This window comes from Echinops telfairi, unplaced genomic scaffold (assembly GCF_000313985.2).
Source record: "Echinops telfairi isolate 266 unplaced genomic scaffold, ASM31398v2 ScPeMD7_70;HRSCAF=299, whole genome shotgun sequence".
NCBI classification, from domain to species: Eukaryota; Metazoa; Chordata; class Mammalia; order Afrosoricida; family Tenrecidae; genus Echinops; species Echinops telfairi.
The window spans coordinates 46,829,404-46,850,460 of NW_022103968.1; the positions used below are offsets into that span (position 1 = coordinate 46,829,404).

At 40.5% G+C, this 21,057-nt stretch overlaps 1 protein-coding gene across 1 annotated transcript; it reads right to left on the reverse strand.

Moving 5' to 3' along the window:
• Window positions 1–8,564: 8,564 nt before the first annotated feature.
• ZWINT (ZW10 interacting kinetochore protein) lies at window positions 8,565–12,741 on the reverse strand. The gene is given in 8 exon segments (XM_004701369.3): window positions 8,565–9,100; window positions 9,102–9,201; window positions 9,281–9,411; window positions 9,858–9,914; window positions 10,059–10,225; window positions 10,374–10,488; window positions 10,596–10,686; window positions 12,684–12,741. Coding segments are annotated over 8 exon segments (801 nt in total). The 5' UTR covers window positions 12,725–12,741; the 3' UTR covers window positions 8,565–9,001.
• Window positions 12,742–21,057: the final 8,316 nt, after the last annotated feature.

Here is a 21,057-nt window from a genome sequence, read left to right on the forward strand (position 1 = left end):
CTCATTTCTATTTCTGCCAGCATTTCTCCTCAGCTCACTTCTTCTATACACTACAATTTTTTCTTTGTCTCCTGGATCTAGGATATTTTCCATATATTCATACATCTCCATGGATCCCGAGTCCAAATGAGGCATTCCATTCCCAGCTCTTCTTTCTTTGTGGTAACTTTGGTACATGCACAGCAGACACACCCAATTTAATATGTCATTTGATTTCTTTACTACTGATTCTGTGAGCCTTAATTATAGATCCAAATAAAATTGAGTTCTTGGCAACTTCCTATCTAGTAGATACAAAACACCTATGCATTTATCTCCTGAAGAAATAAGTATAAAAATGTAGCTCAGTTTATTTTGGCTAACTTTTTTTTCAGTAAGTAACAAATAAAGTGTATCCTTACTTAGAAAGCCAGTCTAGAATATGATTCTGCATTCCCACAACCTCATATTTCCTATCATGTTAAATTATTTCTAAAAACAACTATTGAAAATAAAGTTAATAGTCTTTGGAAATGAGAAAGCACCAACTAGAAAGAGATGTAATCAAATTGTATCTTATCTAAAGACTTTGGGTTTGGTTTTGTTTTTTTCTGATTTTGAGATATCCAGAGATTACAGTGAAAACGAGCCACTTATAAAACTACTAGCTTACACCTATACTATGTTACTGTCATTGATTTATACAGGATAGCTACTAAGGAATTTAAACTTGATATTTCTTTGTATCCTTACGGTTGCAATCAACACCTTCAATTTATTTATCAGACTTTCAACATCAGTTGCTCAATATGTCTTACTTGACACAATTTTAAATAACGATATTAGAAAAGATTTTTCCACGGGTAAACAGAATCTTTTTTTTTTTTTTTCTTTTTTAACATTTTATTAGGGGCTCATACAACTGTTATCCCAATCCATACACACATCAATTGTGTAAAGCGCATTTGTACATCGTTTCTCAAAACATTTTCTCTCCATTTAAACCCCCGACATTAGGTCCTCATTTTTCCCCTCCCTCCCCGCTCCCCCCTCCCGCATGAGCCCTTGATAGTTTATAAATGGGTATTGTGTCATATCTTGCCCTGTCCGACGTCCCCCAGGGAGGAGGTCACACACAGTTCCATGTAATCGGTTCCCTCTTTCCTACCCATTCTCCCTTTACCCTCCCTGTTTTGCCACTCACACCACTGGTCTTATAGGGGCCACTCACACCACTGGTCTTATAGGGCTCATCCGTCCTGGATTCCCTTAAACAGAATCTTCAATCCTATTTTGATCTGAGGGAAAAAAATCAAAATGGAGAAATGACAACCATCTCTGAACCTTACTATTGGAGATAGAACTCACTCTTGTGTATGTGTGCTTGTGTGAGGATGGATGAACTGGGTTGGGAGAATTACAGAATAAATGCTAAAATGTAAAAATGACAGGTGACTTCTGAAAGTTAGAAAGGAAAATTAAATCGCTGTAGGACTTTCTTCACACCTCTAAATTTCATTGTGGCATGAAATCTTCAAATTGAGGACCTGAAATAACACCATGGAATTATAATAGTTAAGATACTTGTGTTAGTCTGGGTAAATTAGGGAAACAAATCCACAGAAACCCATATATATGAGAGTTTTATATAAAGGCTAAGTGTACATTAAGAAAGCATCCCAACCCAGTGCTGTCCAAGCCCATAAGTCCAACATTAACCTATATGTCCGACACCAATCCACAAGTCCTTCTCCATCTCACAAAACACACACTATGACGCCGACCACAGGAGGAAAGCCGAATCAGTGAATGTGTAAGCATCTCAGTGCTGGCGGGGTCTTCACACGGCTGCTCCAGCACCCAGGGCTGCATCGGGGTAGGTGCATGTGGCTTCTCCTCAGGGATGTCTTGCAGAAAGTGAGCCTTGCCAGCTGAATCAGGAACCTGGCTAAGGCAGCTGCACCCTGGTCGGAACCATCAGAAAGCAAGAGACCTGAGAACTAGAAAGATGAGGCTCACTGAGCCATTTCTCTCTCCACCCTTCAGTTAATCCTACATCTGTTTTACGGCCAGGTTGGCACAATAAACCTTAACTCTCTCAATACTTCACACCAATTGAGGATCATTTATGATAGATGTTAAATAATCTTATATGAAAGTGTATTTATCTTTGGTTTGCAGTACAGAGAATTGAAGTATAGGTAAGGGAGGGATAAAGTAGTGGACATGGTGTGAGAAGTAAAGAGGCACACAAACATGATATGAATGTACATATTAAAATGACTCACAACTGAGACAATCCATAAATCAAATGGAGAAAAGACATTTTCCAACGAGCCTAGAATAACAAAACATTTTGTACTAGCAAATAGCTACACTAATCAGTTTCTTTGACTTGCAGGTGGAAGCAGAGCATATGATAAATTTACCAAACAAAACACTTGTTCCTTCTTTAGGTGAAGGGCCAGAAGAGAGGGAATTCTTTAGTTACACCACAACTTAAGAGTGCTTGTTCTTAGAAAGGATGCATTTCAATAGTGCTTATAAAATGTGGACATGCCTATAAGTGTGAGGCAATATATTTCAAAAAATCCTATGTCCTTAAAAATCCAGGAACATTTTATTATAACATAGTATATAGTTTAAGCTATAAATAGCCCAATTGTCTCTTCAAACCTGATATGTCTCAAGGTTTAAGCTCAGAATGAGAGGAAAAGAATGAAGAAATAGTGTATGATCACTTTAGAGCAATATATTTTTGCATCTTTGGTGATAAAAATGGGATATGTTGCAGTGCTAGTTAGATCTGCTTTAAAATAAAATCACAGTTGAAGCCTACCAAAATGTTTTACTTGAGAAGAGGATCCTTTGAGAAATGGTTATTCTCAGTGAAAGAAATACATTGCTACTATCACCGACAGTTAAAGGAGATTTTCATGAGTATCTGCCTGGAGAATCTAGAGTTAGGTTTGGGAGCTTTATGCTATTTTATTATTATTATTGTAAATAAAATGGAATTCATATTTCAGATCAACTTGGTATCCATGAGTTTAAACCACTTATTAAACGGCAAGTAGTTTACCCCTCACCTGTTCCCACATGTCGACCTTCTCCTTCTTGTGGACCACTGTCTCCCATGTCATGAAAGTTAATCCATATATCTCAACATATAGCCCATTGCGTTATCTCCCTTCCCTTGTCCTACCCCCTCTTGGCCAACTTCAAAGTCTGCTACCTTTGGTATGGAGGTGCTGGATTTTTTTGTTTCTGCTGTAACCGTGATCTCATACAATATTTTTACTTCTGCGACTGGTTGATTTTACTCAGTAGAAGGTTCTCCTCTTCCCTTTGTCTCTTATATAATACATGCAAAATATAATAATTTCTAGAATTTATTAGGCCACCTTTTGTTGTAAAATTAACTTTTATACTCAATAATTATTTCTAGCCTCGCTAACTCCACCATCTCATTGTAGTTTGATTAGTGATGTAGTTTCTGAAAATTCCTGGGATGGTGACAGATATGGGGAGGGAAAGGTTAATCAATGTAAAAGGTCTTTATTATACCAGTACATTTTTTAAAAATCAAGTAAGAATTTTCTTGCTCCTATATGAAAAGAATTAGTATATCCTGTTGCTAAATGCCACAGAGCCCACAGCCAAAAGACAAACAAACAAACAAAAGTCATTGCCATTGAGTCAATTCCAATTTCGGGTTTCCAGCAGACTGTCACTTATTTCTTCATGGAGCAGTTGATGGGTTAGAACTAGTAACCTTTCAATGAACAGTCATGGGCTTTAACCAATTCACAAGAAAAGCTCCTTAAGTAAAACTCCTTCAGAGGTACCTAAACTATACCTTCTTTTATCACAACATTCCAGTAATCTCTGAAAAATTTTCAACACTGAATAAAGTTTATTATGAAATTTAAAATTTTGTTGTTTAAAGTTATGGTAGCCATAGGATGTTTAAAAAACACGGCTATTTTACTAATTGGTGTGAAACCACTTGTTTATTTCTGTAATTGTGTGGCCATTAGATGATGTTATGCCAACTTGAAGATCTATGAAAGTGTAAAGGTAGATTCCAACTTGTCAGTCAGGTCACCCAGCCTGATGATGTCTCCTTTGGATGTGGCCATCTTATAAGGCACAGGGAAACGCCTCTTTCTGAGTGCTGGGACCCTGCTGCCATCCCTGAGAACTGTCAACTCCCTCCCTGCCCCTCTGACTTTCTGCATGCGATTCTGCACCCACCTATGATCTGTAGGCTTCAGGACGCTGCTGTGTGAATCTGAAGAGGGACTTATGAAGAGTATCAGACTTTGGGACTTGAGTTGGTCTGGGCTGGGATGCCTTGATATATACTATTTCTTGACATACAGTTCTTTCTTATACATGAGTGCCATTGCATTTGTTTCTCTAAACAACCTGGCCTAACACAAATTGTTTTACAATGTGGACCTTGTTCTGTCCTATTTTGAATTGTTCTTCCTGAAATGTTAAGAAGTAACATTTTAGAGACATTGCATGAGGTTGCAATGCTGAAAATGCTTTCCAATATCCTCAGAAAATCAATTCTTGAGTCCATGGTAACTAATATGCCAAGCAGCAGCACTAATCTCTGGAATTGGTTTCCAATTAGCTTCCAGCTGATGTGTACTTGTTTTAATTGGTAACTGTCACTGTCCAAATACAGGTGTCATTGTGCTGCCGTCGTGATTATTTTGCTGGATGTAATATGCAGCCTTCCATAATTACAAGCACTGCAATCTACTTATATTTTATGTAGTGAAACTAAATAAAACAGGAGCCCTGGTGGTACTGCTGGGTAAGTGCAGAACTGCTACCAACAGGTGGGTGGTTCACCAGTCTTCCTAAAAATTGAGGCTTTCTGTTCCCAAAGAGATTTAGTTTTGGAAACCCAATACAGGGTGGTTGTGTGTCAGAATAGATTCCAAAGCCTTCCAAAGTAAAGGCTCCATTTTGCTATCACTTTCTTGTAGCTTTAATGTTATCGAATTTCTTAAATGTATGAGATAATTAAAGTTTATTGTGCCAACCTGGCCAATAAACTTGGGGGGTAATTGAGGGGCTCAGCGAGCCTCCTTTCTATTTCTCAGGTCTCTTGCTTTCTGATGATTGGACCAGGGTGCAGCTGCCTTAGCCAGTTCCCTGCTTCAGCTGGAAAGGCTCACTTCCTGTGAAATATCCCTAAGAAGCCACATGGACCTATCCCAATGCAGCCCTGGGTACTGGACCAGTCATGTGGAGACCCCTGCCAGCGCTGAGATGCTAACATGTTCACTGATTTGTCTTTCCTCCTGAGGTTGGCATCATTGCGTCTGTTTTGTGAGATGGAGGACTTTGTGGATTGGTGTTAGACATGAGCTAATATTGGACTTATGGGATTGGGTTGTACTGGGTTGGGATGTTTTCTTGATGTGCACTGACCCTTTATATAAAACTCTCTCATACATATTTCTGTGGATTTGTTTCTCTAAAGTACCCAGACTAACACAATGTATTTCAGCTCTTCAGCAATGATGGAGACATGTTTACCTCCAGAGAAAAAGGGACACATTAATGAATGTATTCCAAACTCAAGCACTAATTTACTGAGCCCAAGATACAAACCTGGATTGGGAATAATTCTAAGGATGGCATGGCGGCAGCATCTGACCTCCAAGCAGGAAGATTTATTATCAGCCCAGCTTAGGGCTGATTCCTATGGTAGTATCTACAATATCTACATACATTTCCTCCCTCCCAACATTTTTACCGCTTCTAACATAAGCGTTTCTGTGCCTCCCTGGCATCACCACTCCTGTTGGGTTTGGTAATTCCTTGCAGTGACCACTTGGAATTCACAATGTTCAAGGATGGAAAGTTTCTGGTGCAGAGTAGGTAACAGGCTCAAGGTGCTGGCCTTATAATTAACAACCCACAGTTACCATCAGGCTCCCATAAGGCATCCAGGATCAGAAATAACTCCAAATACAGTCCTTTGGTCAGCAGTTCCTTCTCAGCTCTGCTAGCAGGCCAAACGCGCTCTGGTTTTTCACTCATCTGGTCTCTCGGCCCACCTCCTGTCCTGCTCAGGCAAGTGTTACAAAGCTCTTTAAAAGGATGTGTTGATCACAGGACGGTTCTTAAAGTGGGGGAAATTAGCAATTTTTGTAGAACTATTTCATCATTCCATTTTCAAAGTTAGCAGAAACTTCTCAAATTTTATGAATAACAGCCCTGTATTTTTGTAGTTACTTCTTTTATTCTATAGAATAAGTTCATATAAACAATACCACAATAACATTTACAATTGCAAGTTTACATGACTATGCACTGCTAGCACAGGAAAGAGTTGTTGAATTTCAGGAGTTGATTTAAGGCCTTCATTTTTGCCAGTGGTGCAAAATGTGTAAGTTTATCACAACAGAAATAAAGTGGCAGAATATAGCCTTTCTTCTTATAGCCAGGTAGAATAAAATGGAACTTTTGTTATATAAACTTAAAAAATATGAAAAGGAATGAGCTCTGGTAAAGCTATTCAGGCTGATACTAAGGTGACCAGATTTCAAGCGGGACACCATTGACCGGGGGGACATGGGGGGGTCTTGATTAAAAATTTGGTCTATATGGACCAAATAGACCGTTCCCTAGCTTGTCATGCATTCTTTCCAAAAATCGCGACTGTCCGGGACGTCTGGCCACCTTACTGATAACACAAACATTTACTTGCCAAAGATAAAACCCATAAATGTTAAAAAAAAACAATTTTGGTGAGAACTTGAATCACAGTTAATATGTCCTTCAAGCTATAACTTCTTGCGTGATGTTATACTTCTGGATTCTAAGCTATGACTGGGAGCCCAGGTGGTGTAGTGCTTACACATGGGGCTGCGATCCAATCAGTTCCAAACCAGCCATGAGCTTTCTACTCATCAGTCTCAGAAACCTGCAGGGGCAGTTCTGCATTGATAGTAGCTATTAGTCAGCATTTATTGGATGACAGTGAGCTTGATTTTTGGTATGCTGTGACTATAATCCAATTTTAGAGGGTGTCCTCTATTACACTAATAGGATTGGAGTGGCATTAACACCTAACTTTAGTAGAGGGTGTGGACCGAGTCACACTTTTATCTTTGGGCACATTTTGACACTATTTTAGTAGTGTGAGGAGACACCATCCATGATTTCCCTGGGGGGACGGTCTGATCTCATGCACTACCAGAGTTGATGCTGCCTCACAACATCTTAAAGAATAGGGTCGAACTGCCCCGTGAATTTCTAAGACTGTTAATTCTTTATGGCAGTGAAAACCCCCATCTTTGTCCCAATGAGCAGCTGGTTGAACTGCTAATCTTTGGATAGAAGCCCAGCAAATAACCACGACATGACCTGGGTTCCCAAAAGACAAAAATCACACCTCCATGTCTTGACTGTTTGATAGAAGCAAGACCTGCTCTAACTTCTGGGCTTACCTGTCTGACCTACAGAATTGGGACTGAGCAGTACCCACAACCATGAGACACTTCCATAATGTTTTGTGAATTTCTGGGGGACAGCGCAGCACAGAACTGAAGAACTCAGTAACAGGAAGGAATATGCTCAAGGGTAAATGGAGCACAGTAACACCTCAGCAGTTGGAAAATTTGCAACAACTTTAATCGCTATTTCCTTGGGAGTCGTCTACTATCAACACTCAAAGAAATTATTACCAAAGAATTTGTAAGTTGGTACTGTGAACCATGTTCTAGCTCTCTGTACTTTTTTGTTTTCTTTTGCGTCTACCCCTTGGTCATACCAAGTAGCTGAATGGAGATTGATGGCAACGTGTTACATCTCAATATTCAGAATTTAGGTATAAAATAATCCTAAAATTAAAATATCATGGGGAAATGGAGTTAAAAGATAATGGAATTTTCCAAACCTTTGAAACTCTCCTATATATTAATAAACTTTTCCACAAACCCCCCCCCACCCCCCCAAGCTTTTTGAAGTCTCCTATTTTGGAAGAGATGGATAAACAGAAGTGCCATTCATAAATGTCATTATGAGCATTACCTATGTAAAATCTCATAGAATTTTCTAAGACACACTTAAAAGTCTGGGATACCGTATTTGTGATTTCAAATATACCGATTCATTTTCATCTTTTCAGCCACAAGTTTTCATCAAATATTTATTGATCTTTTGTAGGGACCTTTCTTGAGTCTGCATATTTAACAATTATGTAAGATGATATAGTCCCTTCTTTCTCAATAGTATGATTACGTACACTTGTGAGCAAACATATATATATATATATATATATATATTTTAAGTTGTAATGGGTTTAAAATTTTTTGATACAAATAAAAATTTAAAAGACAGAAAAACAAATAAATCCATAAGGCAAGAAGGGAACAAATGATAAGGAAATAAAATAGAAAAAAAAAAAGGAGAAAATCTTAAAACTAGGATAAGCAAAAGGATAAAGACCGAAGAAAACTGTCAGGCCAAGGCTAACCTAAAGAAAGCTGGTTACCTTATAAGGGAGATTCAAAAATTACATGGGAAAATGGGAGAAAAAAAATTTCCCCACAAACTTTTTGAAGCTTTTATTAATAATAAATTATTTTATCAATAGTAAATAACACTACAATAAAGGTTCCAAACCACCAAACCAAATTCATTGCTGTCATCGATCCTGACAACTAGCAACTCTATAGCTCAGTTTAAAAGATAATATAAATTTGTATGTACCTTACTATGACATTTGCAGAGTGTAAACCAAAATTAGAAAGAGAAATGATAGTTTGGGCCAGCCCCTCCTCACCCATTCCTGGCTGCACCTTCCCTTCACACCAGTGCCAGATCTTGCCATGTTTGCACTTGAGTATCTACAGTTCTTTCCCTTTGCCCAAGAGGAAACACATGACGACAAGGCTGTGTCCCGATCTGGGTCACAGAAGTTAATGTTCTCAAGTTCATAGATTGTGCGGTTTAGCTTCCAATTTGTCTCCTATCCACCCATCTTATGTCATTCACCTGAGAGGGTCACCCCATCTCCTCCCAGGCTGAGCCCGTGGTTTTGCTCCTTGGGCCAAGTCCGTTCCTGAGGTTTACCTTCAGGAATATCATGGTGGACAGACAGACTACTGAGGTGGCTGCCGCTCTGCCTCCGCCTCGGGGAGCATCTGATTCTGCAGGTTGCACAGTAGCTGCAGGAAGGCCTGGTGTCTGGGAGGAAGGGGTAAATGTGAGGGGAGGGATCCCCAAGCGGTCCACTCCAGCCTTCAGCCTAGACTCGTAACCTCACCTGTGCAGCTTATCCCGTTCCTGTTCGGCCTGACTCATCAAGCTTCCGAGGTCCTGATACAGCCGTTCAACCTCCTGCTGAGTTTCCCTCTGTCGATCTCTTATTTCTGCCACATGCTGCACATGCATCTCCTACCAGGAGTAAAGGTGCCGAGAAAGCTGAGTAGGAGCCAAGATAGAGCCTCACCCACCCACAAGTCCTTTACTCTTGACCCAGCTCCTGACTCATGCCCACCAAGGAGGCGCTTCGGAAGGAAGCAGCACACAGGCGACAACATTTATTCAGCCTGGTCTACACCAAGTACAACTCAGAGCACGTTCTAGAAGGACAAGTGACTTCATCCTCCAAACAACACTATGTAGTAGGTGTTATCACTGCCCCTGATTCATAGGTGAAGAAGCAGATGCCCCGAAAATTAGGTGATCTACCTCATTTAGTGCTAAGGGTGGCACCTAAGATTCAAGCCCACATTGTTAATACCCTACACAGACTTCACACAGGTTTAACAGACAGAGGACACCATCCATGTGATGGCATGCTAGTAGAAGGGGAGGCTCTCAAGGGGAGATAGGCCCACCTGCTGTAGTTGCCACTGCTGCTGGGCTGCCCTTTGTGTCTCCATGGCCACTTGCTTCTGTGGGCAAACACAGTGAGAGAGAGGGGATGACAGAGAGGTGTGTCCATTATTCTCGCTGAATTTTGGGTTAGAAATGAGTCTGACATTTTAAAATGTCAGACTTCCTCTGGTCTTCCCCCTCGTCAACCCCCCTGAATAGACCTTGGCCTGGAGCTGCTCAAGCGCCCCCTGGAGCTGGGCCTGCTTCAGCCGGGCCTCCTCCATCAGAGGCAGGGCCTGCTTCAGACCGCTTGTGATGGCCTCCACGTGTTCCTGATAGGTGGCCTTCAGCTCTTTCCACTGCTCCTTGGCTTCTGCTGCCATTTTCCCTAAAATAAATCAACAGAAATGAGGGCATGGGTGAGTCTGACTTGGTTGCCTTCCTACAATACTGGGGCCACCAGCCAATCAACTCACCTGGCACCCCTTTTCTTCCCCCTTGAGGCCAGATCTTACCCCAACCTTGTGCCTACTCACGGCTTGTGTCTTCAGAAGCTAGACCCTGGGCAGTGTCCTCATTCACCATGAAACTCTGCAGGAAGTCCGCTACCTGCAGCTGGCTACACAGAAGCTTGTCCTTCTTCCGAGAGTCCTGTTCAGAAGGATAGATAGGCAGCATCTTTGCCTCCTGGCAGTATAACGCAACAAAGCACCACATGAGGACCCAGGGCAGTCTCAGGCTTCCTATCTTGTACGTACCATCACAAACTCAGCCAACATCTGTGCAGGCAGCTCTGCTTCTTCCTGCAAGCCTGCGGGCTCCAGAACGGTACTCAATTTGGCCAATGCCCTGGAAAGGTAAGAGAACAGGGATAATATCAGGCCTCTAGAGTGTCAGTTCTGAAGATATAGGTACATGTAAATATGGAAGTGCGTGAGTGTTAATGATGAGTCTCTCTCCTTATGACCAGGGTGTGCACAAGGACCCGAGGGACCCACTGCTGAGGAACATGGGTGATACGCGTATGGATGGCAAAAGAGGAGGTACAAAATAGCAGAGCAAGGAACCCCAGTAGAACAAAGGATTAAGTGGATCTAAAGGTAGAAAAGAGACCCCAATTCTCAAATAAAATTTAAGGCGAATATTTATTATGCCATATGTGAGGAATAGGATTTCTCTTAAATTGTCTCCCCAGAATATATGCCAGACTTAGCTTGAGATGTTCATTAGGCAGCGAAAATAGGTCAGAGATTATTCTCCCTAACATCAGACATCTAGACTATAGTCTGACTCACCCTAATAAGACCCACTCCCTTCTGATAAGGATAGTGGTGGTCTGTGTACTTGCAGGAGATACCAGAGAGGTCAAACCCGCCTAAGGATGACCAAGGTTAGGTAGCCATTATCAGCTGTGGAGATCAAGCAGACACCACTGTTTATCCCACAACAAATGTGGGCACACCCCTAGGTCATCCTCCTCCTATTGATTGTATTGCCTAGGTCGCTACCCCTCCCATGCCTCCCAGAATAGTAGTTGTCTGTTTTATTATATGAAACATCAAAGTGATCAAACTTGTTCTAGAATGAATTGTATTGCCCCTTTCTGTGATGTATGACTGTAATCAGATCCCCCTAAAGTGATATCATGCGTGGTTAGCAATAAATAATGAGGCTCCCTGGTTCTCGGAGGTGGCTGGCCGAGGGTGGCTGGAGAAGGTGGCTAAGGAGGATGAAGCAGCGGCTTCTTCTCTGATGGCTAAGCCCCCTCCACGAGGACCATCAAGCGGAGCTGAGGTGAGATATGCTACCATGAATTGCGTCTGACTCCATTACTTGACTCCATCCTTTAACTCTCATGCTCTCTATGACTTTACTATAATCTCTACTTATTATCGCTGTACAATTGCACCTACCAAACCTGTGATGTTTTGTGGGGTTCCCTCTTCCCTTTAACCCCATAGCCTTAAACAAGAAAAAGACAAAACCATAGCATTGGGATGCGGGAGATCACTAGCATGAGGTCATATTGCCCTTCAAGGATGTATAACCACACAGCCACTTCAACAGGACATGGAAAATAAAAGAAACTGTAACAAAATCTGGAGAAAGACCGGGCTTTCTGCTCAGGAGAATCAGTCTCAGAAAGTCACCAGGGCAGTTCTACCCTGTGCCACAGGCTTGCTATTAATTACTTGATGGCAGTTAGCTGCCCCCCCCTCCCCCCCCAACACACACAAAATCATGATTGGTGGTAGAGCATACACCACAGTTACAGGTGAGGGTACAGAAGCACAGGCAGAGAACCATGCCTGGGACACACACATTACAAGATGGGTCCAGAGCCTGCTGACCTCCACCCAGGACACACCCAGACAAGCCCCTACAGGAACAGGGAGGGGGAGAGAGGAGGGGGATGAGAGAGGGAGGGAGGTGTTGTGAGAGAGGGAGAGACAGGAGAGGGGAGAGAGGGAAAAGGGGGAAGTGGGGGAAGAGGGGGAGAGGAGAGGGAGAGAGATGAGCCCTTGTTGGGAAGGGGAGAGAATTAAACGGCCCGTTCAGGATGTCCCGTGGGCTTGAAAGTCTTCTGCCTGAAAGGGCAACCAACGACAGGTTGTGGAGGCCTGCTAACTCTGGGAGTGTGTTTAGGTGGGGAGTGGCAGCGGTTTTCTTATTCTGGGAGGGGGTGGGGGCATCTGAACAACCTAAAACGAGGGACCAAAGGTCAGGATCCCTTTCCCGCGGAGTCGAGCCAAAACTGTCGTCCTAGGGAGGAGGGAGCCTCTACAGTACGCGGGGGCACGTATGATCCTTCTCGTTCCATCCCCGCTACCCCAGGAGACACTCACTTTAAGACCTCCGCCTCCATTTCGGTCGCAGCCGCCTCCATTCTTCCCCGGTCTGGCTTCCACACACGTCCCAGTTCACGGCAACTTCTCAGCCACTTTGAATCCACCGCGGACGGAGCGTCCGAGCAGCCGATTGGCTCCTGGGTAAATAGGCGGGAAGAAAGACTATCGTGCTTTCTGATTGGCAGGCGTGGTTAACGCGTTGGCTTCCTCCTTTGTTCCGCGCAGGCGTATTTGTGTTTGCGGATTCTGCGCCTGCGCGCTAATCAGTAAGTGGTGCTGACGTAGGGAAGCGGAGGAGGAATTAACCTGCGCGTACTGGGCTTTCTGCCTTTCTGCTCTTTGGACACTTAGCCGAGCTCCCAGGGTACATTCCAGAATTTAGTTTATCTTTTTTTTTTTTTTTTTTTTAACGGTTGTAGAAGAAAAGTGGAACTGCTTTCCAAGACAGTGGATACTTCCCGAAACGAAGAGCAGTAAACTTGTCGTAACGGGAACAATTGATCTGCGCTCCATGGTTTCCCTGTTTACTGGCTTTAGAGATGTCCCAGGATATGGTGCCGGGAGAGGGGACGCAAACAGAGCTCAGCGCATGTCCGGAGTGGATTAGAGGGACCTAAAATCCCAGGAGTCCAAAGGATGGTCTCTGCAGGCTGTACGGGAAACGAAATCACTGCTCAGGGAGAACTCCCGCCATCTGCAGAAAGCCGCCCAGTACAAATGAGCGTGCGTGCGTGAGGAAGCTAGGGAGAGAATTGCAGGCTTCAGTGCAAGGGGATCACACTGGGGCGAGAATAGTGAGTGTTTCTATCACATGGGTAACTTCATAATCCCTGGGCCACTGAGTGGAGTAAATAAATCTGGCTTAATCTCAGAAGTAAAACCCAAAATAGCCTCCTGTATACAGTGTGTATAAAGTTTTCGGACTTCTTAATAGTCTTTATGGGATCTAACTCAGAATTGCATAGAACTGCATGTATATAATGAGTTCACATAATGCCCAACTCACGTACTGTCCTATTTTCCCGAATTTAACATTTACATCGCTTATCTGTACTCTGACAAGCCATAGACTTGATTATGATTTATAGCAAACCAATTGAACATGATAAAACTGCCTGATTTTGTTTCCAAAACTAAAATTTTACAGAAATAGATATCTACACCTTTCCTTCACTGGTTTTGAACTACTAACCTTTAAGATAGCACAGAAGCACGTCACTACCACTCCGCTAGGGCTTCTCTCACTTTAAGAAAGTGACTGGAAATTCTGAGGCACATTTTATTAAGGTAGCAGGTATTGGCTAAATCTATTTATGTTTGAGGATAAATAGATCCCTATTTATCTCAGTTTCTCTGGGAATATTGTCTGTAGTGTAAGTTCTTTTCAGTATGCTCAAGGATCTCACAATTGACATCTCAATTTTGACATCATTAGGATAAATCAAAGACCAACCCGTGAAGGTGTCAAGCAACAAATAGCAATCAAAATGACATTCTGTGAAGTGATCTGGAATCCTAGAATTTCTGACATCACATAAATTTGCGAAAATGTTCAGTACTAAACTTGCCAATACTTGCAGCCTTGGGAGGGAATGGATCAATTTTAAGTCTTTTTGCTGTCCAAATGGTTGCCTCTAGCTATATGTAGCTATTTACATTTAACTTTAAGCTAAATGAAATGCAGCATTTTGTTAGTCACATTAGCGGCATAGCAGTATTCAAAGGTCACATATGCCAAGTGTACTTACTAGGTTTTGGGTTAGCTTGGCTGGGTTAAGGTTCTCGGTGGTTTGGCAGTTAACATGGAGGAGTTCCCCATGACCTAATCTAACACAATGCAACTGCAGCTAAGTAGTTGTAAGCTACCAGAATTAGGTAAGAGTAGGGTGGAATGCAACATCCTTATTTAGATCACAGCCATGATGTAATCAATTGAAATTGAAAAAGAGGAAGCCCCTCAGAGAAATGGGTTGACACAGTGGCAGTAACAATGGGCTCACACCTAACACTCATGGTAAGGATGGACCAGGACCGGGTGGTGTTGCATTCTGTTGTACATAAGGTTGCTATGTGTTGGAACTGTACTCGAACCCACCTAACAACTATATATATGTGTAACTATGTAAGTACAATGTTAATATATGTGTAAATGTAATTTGTTTTGTTTCTCTGGCAAACTCATTCTGAGGCACCTAATGATCACAGAACTAAAAAATACGGACTATAAACACTTCCACCACAAGAAGTTTCATTGCATTATACTGGTTCAAATGATCTTTTAGTTATAATAGGCATGTATATCCCATATCTCATTTGAAAAAAATTACATTTTATTCCTCTAGACATAACCAACAGGATGAAAAAGATCCAAAGGTTAAGAAGTCACATTTGTCATAAAGAAGTTATAATGTATAAATTATATACATTTAAAAGAATAAAGAGTACTTACTTGCAGTTCATCCAACTCTAATGGCTATAAATTATACCTTGAAAATGTCTATTGCCCAACCTCTTTACCACTGTTGCAGAAAATAATAACACAACCAGCAGGGAAATAAATCCTTTTAAGTATACAATTGATGTGGGTATTATGTTTTCATTATTAAGACGAAAACAACTACTCAGACTCATTGAACAAATGGAAAGTCAAAACATAAAGCATGTTTTTTTAAACAGAAAATTTCCTCACTAATTTTGAAATTTTTATTGTGTAGCTTGTGTGAAACAGCTCTGAAAACCATGCTTCCATCAACACTGAGCAGAAAATCAACCCTTCTGTGGGGGTGCATGAAGTGGCCATGGAGCAGATTCATTGGAGATTTGCTATTAGGTAAACATAAATATTTAAATAAGGTATATCTTTGCAGTTCTCTAAATAAAAATGTTTTTCTTGCTTTGTGAAACCCTACAATAACAACATGCATCATATCTTGGTGACAAATATTCGACAGTACAGAAACATTTGTTTGCTATGTCCAGTGCTTGTAGCATTGTTTCAGCATTTGAAGCTCTGGTTTGATATCTTCTCTATCCTATGGCAAGTCTATAAAAATGAGTCATGGGAAATTCAATGAGTGAAACTTTAAAATTAAGTAGCACATGTATGTGTATGTGTCTATCTGTCATTGAAAACTTTAACAAGTAATATTTTAAAATTCATTTCTTTTTTCCTCAGGATGTGTCATTTTAAAAATTCGATTAAATATTTATTTAAAAGTTATTTTATTGGGGCCTTGTACAACTCATCACAATCCATCCATCCATCCATTGTATCAAGCACTTTTGTACATTTGTTTCCCTAATCATTCTCAAAACATTTGCTTTCTACTTGAGCCCTTGGTATCAGCTCCTCGTTTTCCCCTTCCCTCCCCCCACCCCCTCCCCCATGAACCCTTTATATAATTTATAAATTATTATTATTTTGTCATATCTTACATAGTCCGACATCTCCCTTCACCCACTTCTCTGCTGTCTGGACCTCCAGGGAGGGGGTTATATGTAGATCCTTGTAATTGGTTCCCCCTTTCTCCCTCATCTTCCCTCTACCCTCCCGGTATCCCAATTCTCATTATTGATCCTGAGGGGTTCTTCTGTTCTGGATTCCCTGTTTCTAGTTCCTATCTGTACCAGTGTAGGATGTGTCATTTTAAGATTGATTTTTTTTCTCTACATAGTCACTGATATTTTGTTTGTTTTTTTGTCAAAATTTCTCTCAAATATAATTGAATTATGACATTTATTAAAATATAGACTAAAGGTAAATTGATTTAAGTAGATAAAGCACATGTTCCTAGACATTTTTCAAGGAGTGTCTAAAAAGTGAATTAAAATCTATTTCTGTATGCGATACATATCAAGGAGGATTGGGAGTTGTCCAAACGAATTGAATGCTAGAAAATCGATATCCTAGAGTAGTGAGTTGTAAAGGACTTGGATTGGCCACTTTGAATTGGAAAATCATATGCTCTATCTTATAATTGACACATTGAAGAGGAATGGCATCACATTCTTAATCAAAAAGATTATATTGAGCTTTAATCTGAAGCCTACAGCTGTCAGCAACAGGACAATACCCCCACAAGGAAGGCTCGTTAATCTGCTCTTCCAGTTCACACACTGCCACTGATCCCAAAGATGGAAAACTAGAAGCTTTTCTCAACTCGGACGGTCTGAAGTTAATCAAGATGCAGTGATAATTACAGATAACTTGGATATGGAAGTTGGCAACAAATAAGGAGGATCGACAGAAGATATGGTCTTGATAAAGAAGCAGCAAGGGAGATCACATGATAGATTTTTACAAAACCCAAGACTTATTCTTTGCAAAAACTTTCCTTTTCAACAACATAAATGGCAACTACACCTTGTTCCAGCAGGAAGCTGCCAGAAATTCAAGCTGTATTCCAAAGACAACACATTTGCTAATCCCAGCTGGATCTTGACTAAAAGCAGAAAATACCAGAAAGATGTTTACCAGTGCTAAACTAACTATGCAAAGGCTTTTAACTGTTGGAATCATAACAAATTGTAGGTAACATAATGAAGATTAAAAAGTACAGAGCATTTCATTGTGTGTATGTGAAACCTTTATAGAGACTAACAGGCAGTGATTTGGACAGAACAGGGTCACTGTGGGATTTTAAATTAGGAAACATGTGCATCAGGATGACATCTTTTCACAATCTTTATTCAATCGATATGCTAAGCAAATAATCTTAGAGACTGGACTGTCTGAATAAGGACTTTGTATGTGGCTTCACTTTGCTGATGATATTGTTTGCTCTCTGAAAATCAGAAAATCTTGAGATATTTAGTGATGAAGGCTGGACAATCTTCAGGTTGGATTACCACTCAACATAAAGAAACCAACATCTCCACAACTGGACCCATAAGCAATATATTGATAAACAGGATCTATGGGCTGGAGAACCTGTGCACATACCAAGACGTGGTTATTTGAACAGACCAAAGGGATTCTATAGAAGCTAAAATTAGAAAGGGCATGTGTTTGGGTTGTATTCTTCCACCATACTCATTTTATCTGTATGCTGAGCAAATGCTATGAGAAGCTGGACTATCTGAAGGAAAGAAAACCTGCTATGAGGAATGGACGAAGACTACAAACAACCTTTGATATGCAGGTAACACAGCCTTGCATGCGGAGAGCGATGAGGACTTCATTCACTTGCTAATGAAAATTGCAGCAAAATGTAAAAGAAAGCAGAGTCTCCCAGTAAACACTTCAAATTAATTAATTTTTTAATCTAGATTAAATACATTAAATACGAAGGTGCTTCAAAAAGTTAATAGAAAAAAAATCCAATGTCTTTTAATTCCAGTTTTCCACGAAGTTTTGAAGCCCCGTTATATGGTCTTGGGGAAGAAGCATGTGCTACGGACTGCCAGAAGAATAAACAAATCTGTTGTGGAATAAGTACTACAATGGAAATGCTCCCTCAACATAAGGATGGCAAGACTTGACGCACATACTTTGGGCATATTATCAGGTGATGAGTCCCTGCAAAAGGACATTGTGCTTGATAATATATTGACAAACAGAAGAGCCACAATGAAATGACTTGATAAATAGCTACAACCCTGGACTCAAATATCTTAATTGTGAGGATCATGCAGGAGGCATGGGTTTTCTTCTGTTATCCATAGGATCATTATAAATCAGCGATGACACTGGCACCTAGCAATGATTGTATGAATTTAAGTGAGTTTGAAGTATGGCACTGACAAAAAAGATTCACTCTACCATAGAGCAGTTTGTCTTGAGTGAAGTGCAGCCAGAAGCTCCTTGGAAGTGCCATTGGAGAGGATTCGCCACGCTGACTTTGGGCATGTAGTCAAGGGGAACCAGCTTCTGCCAGAGGACATAATAGATCATAAATTCGAGGGTCAGCAAAAAAGAGGAAGCTCCTCAGCAATTGTGAGGATCCCACAGGACCTGGCAGCATTTTAGGTTAGTTTACACAGCGTCCCTCTTAGGACCATCTCCATAGCACATGACCACCATAGCAATAGGCGACAATTACCCACAGAATAGGCTAGAAAACATGTCTGCCACCAAATATCTTTCTCTTTTACATTCTCACATATGGAACTACTTCTGTTTTATTTAACGTTAGCCTAGTAAATAGAGCTCTCTATATTTCTTAGACATTCTTGAAAGATGGCTTTAGAACTTAAATAACTTATCCTGCTGAATATGTATTTTCAGATTTGGGAATGGTGTTAGTTCGAGTAGACTAGAGAAACAAACCCATGGACACTCATGTGTCTATGACAGAGGCTTATATACAAGGGCAATTTAATATTGAGAAAACACCCCAGCCCAAACCAGAGCAAGTCCATAAGTCCAATGTTAGCCCATGTGTCTGATGCCGATTTATAAAGTCCTCTTCAAATTCAGGAAACACATGCAACGACACTGAATGCAGGATGATCACAGGCCAGGGGGTAGAAAGTCTTTGGATCCAGTGTTGGCATAAACATCTCAACACTGGCAAAGGGTCGGTCTCCATGTGGCTTCTGCAGCACCCAGGGCTGCATCAGGATAGTCCATGTGGGTTCTTTTCAGGGATGTCTCACAGGAAGTGAGCCTTGTCAACGGAAAGTCTTCAAGGGTCGAAAGAGAAGTGTCTTCCACCTCCAAGGAGAAACTACTGGAATTCCCAGAATCCTTAAGGGAAGACCCTGTCCACACAGAAGCCTCATTGGCTATGACCTGATTGACAGAGTAGATGCCACCTCTTCACTGTTAATGCTCTTAAGTCCCAGAGTGACACCAGATTATGTAACTACCACAGGTATTATAGTAACTCTTGTCTCTAATTCAAGAGCATAACAAAATATGATGAAAATTTGATTAAAAGCTGCAAGTTTGATAAATTATTACTCCTTTGGTTTAGGCATTTTAACACATTGAGGTAAATTATGGCTCAAATGGAACTGATTGTGTGGTAAACATAACAATTAAAAAGGAGGCTAAACTCTAGAATGTATATATTCGTGGACTTGTGTGTGTTTGCTGTTTTTCTTGGAGTAAGGCATCCCCACTTAAAATTTTTATTTTAAAAATAACCAAGAGCCTTATTGAAATATACATTATATAAAATAATATCTACCAAAACTGAGTGCATAATTTAAAATATTATTTTATTAAACTTGTAGAGTTGTTTAACCATCAACACAATCCAGTTTCAATCACTCCTAAGCTATTTATTTGTACCTATTTTGTAGCGAATCTCAGGGCCTACCTTGAGACTAAGCCACATCATTTTTTGTCTATAGAAACCAAACATAAAAGACCTGAAATGTGGACTGGCGTTGAGTTAGTGTTGACTCACAGTGAGCTTATAGATCAGAGTAGAACCACTCTGTGGTGCAAACTGCCTCATCTTTCTTCTGGTGAGGGGTTCGGGATTTGAACCAAAAATCTTTTGATCAGCAATCCAATGTTTAACCCACTGTGCCACCAGGGTTTATAGACATATGCCTATATTTACTTACCACAATGTTTTTGAAGATTGTGCTGTAGCGTGTGTTAGGAATTACTTGCCTTTATTGATGAATAAAGGTCACCAATATGCAACACTTTAGCTTATATATTCATAAATGGACGGACCTTGGATTGTTTCCAGCTTTTGGATTTTATGAATAATATTGCCATGAAAACCTTCACAAGTTTTTGTGTGTGCATATGTTTATATTTCTCTTATGTAGACAGATGTCACCGAGGGAAATTACTGAGTCATATGGTAAGTTTTTGTTTCATTTTTAAAGGTTCTTTCTAAGGAGGTTATATTATTTTGCATTCTCACCAACAGTAGATGAGAGTTCTGACTTCCTTCATCTCTTCATATGCTCTGTTTGCCTGCTTTGATTATAATCATTCTAATTGGTGTGAAGTCTTAGCTCATTATAATATTAATTTTTATTTTCCACCAGTGACTAATGATGATGGGCACCTTTTCATATGCTTATTGTTCCATTTGTATAACTTCTGGATGAAATGTTTCTTTAAATATTTGTCTATTTTTAAAAAGTTTTTATCTTATTTTGTAATATTTAATTTAACTACTTATTTATTTACTAGATGTCTTTTTAGCATAGATGTAATTTGCAAATATGTCATCCCAGTCTCTATGTTGTCTCTTTACCTCGCCCACATTCATGAACATTTTCTCTGTTTTAATCTTTACAATTATGTCTATGATCCTGTTTGTGTTCATTATTATGTATGGTATGATGGGCAGAAGGGTATAAATTCCTATTTTTGCATATGGACATCCAATTATTCCGGCAGCATTCGTTGAAAAGATTATCCTTTCTTCATTTAATTTCAATGCAATCCTTTTGTCAA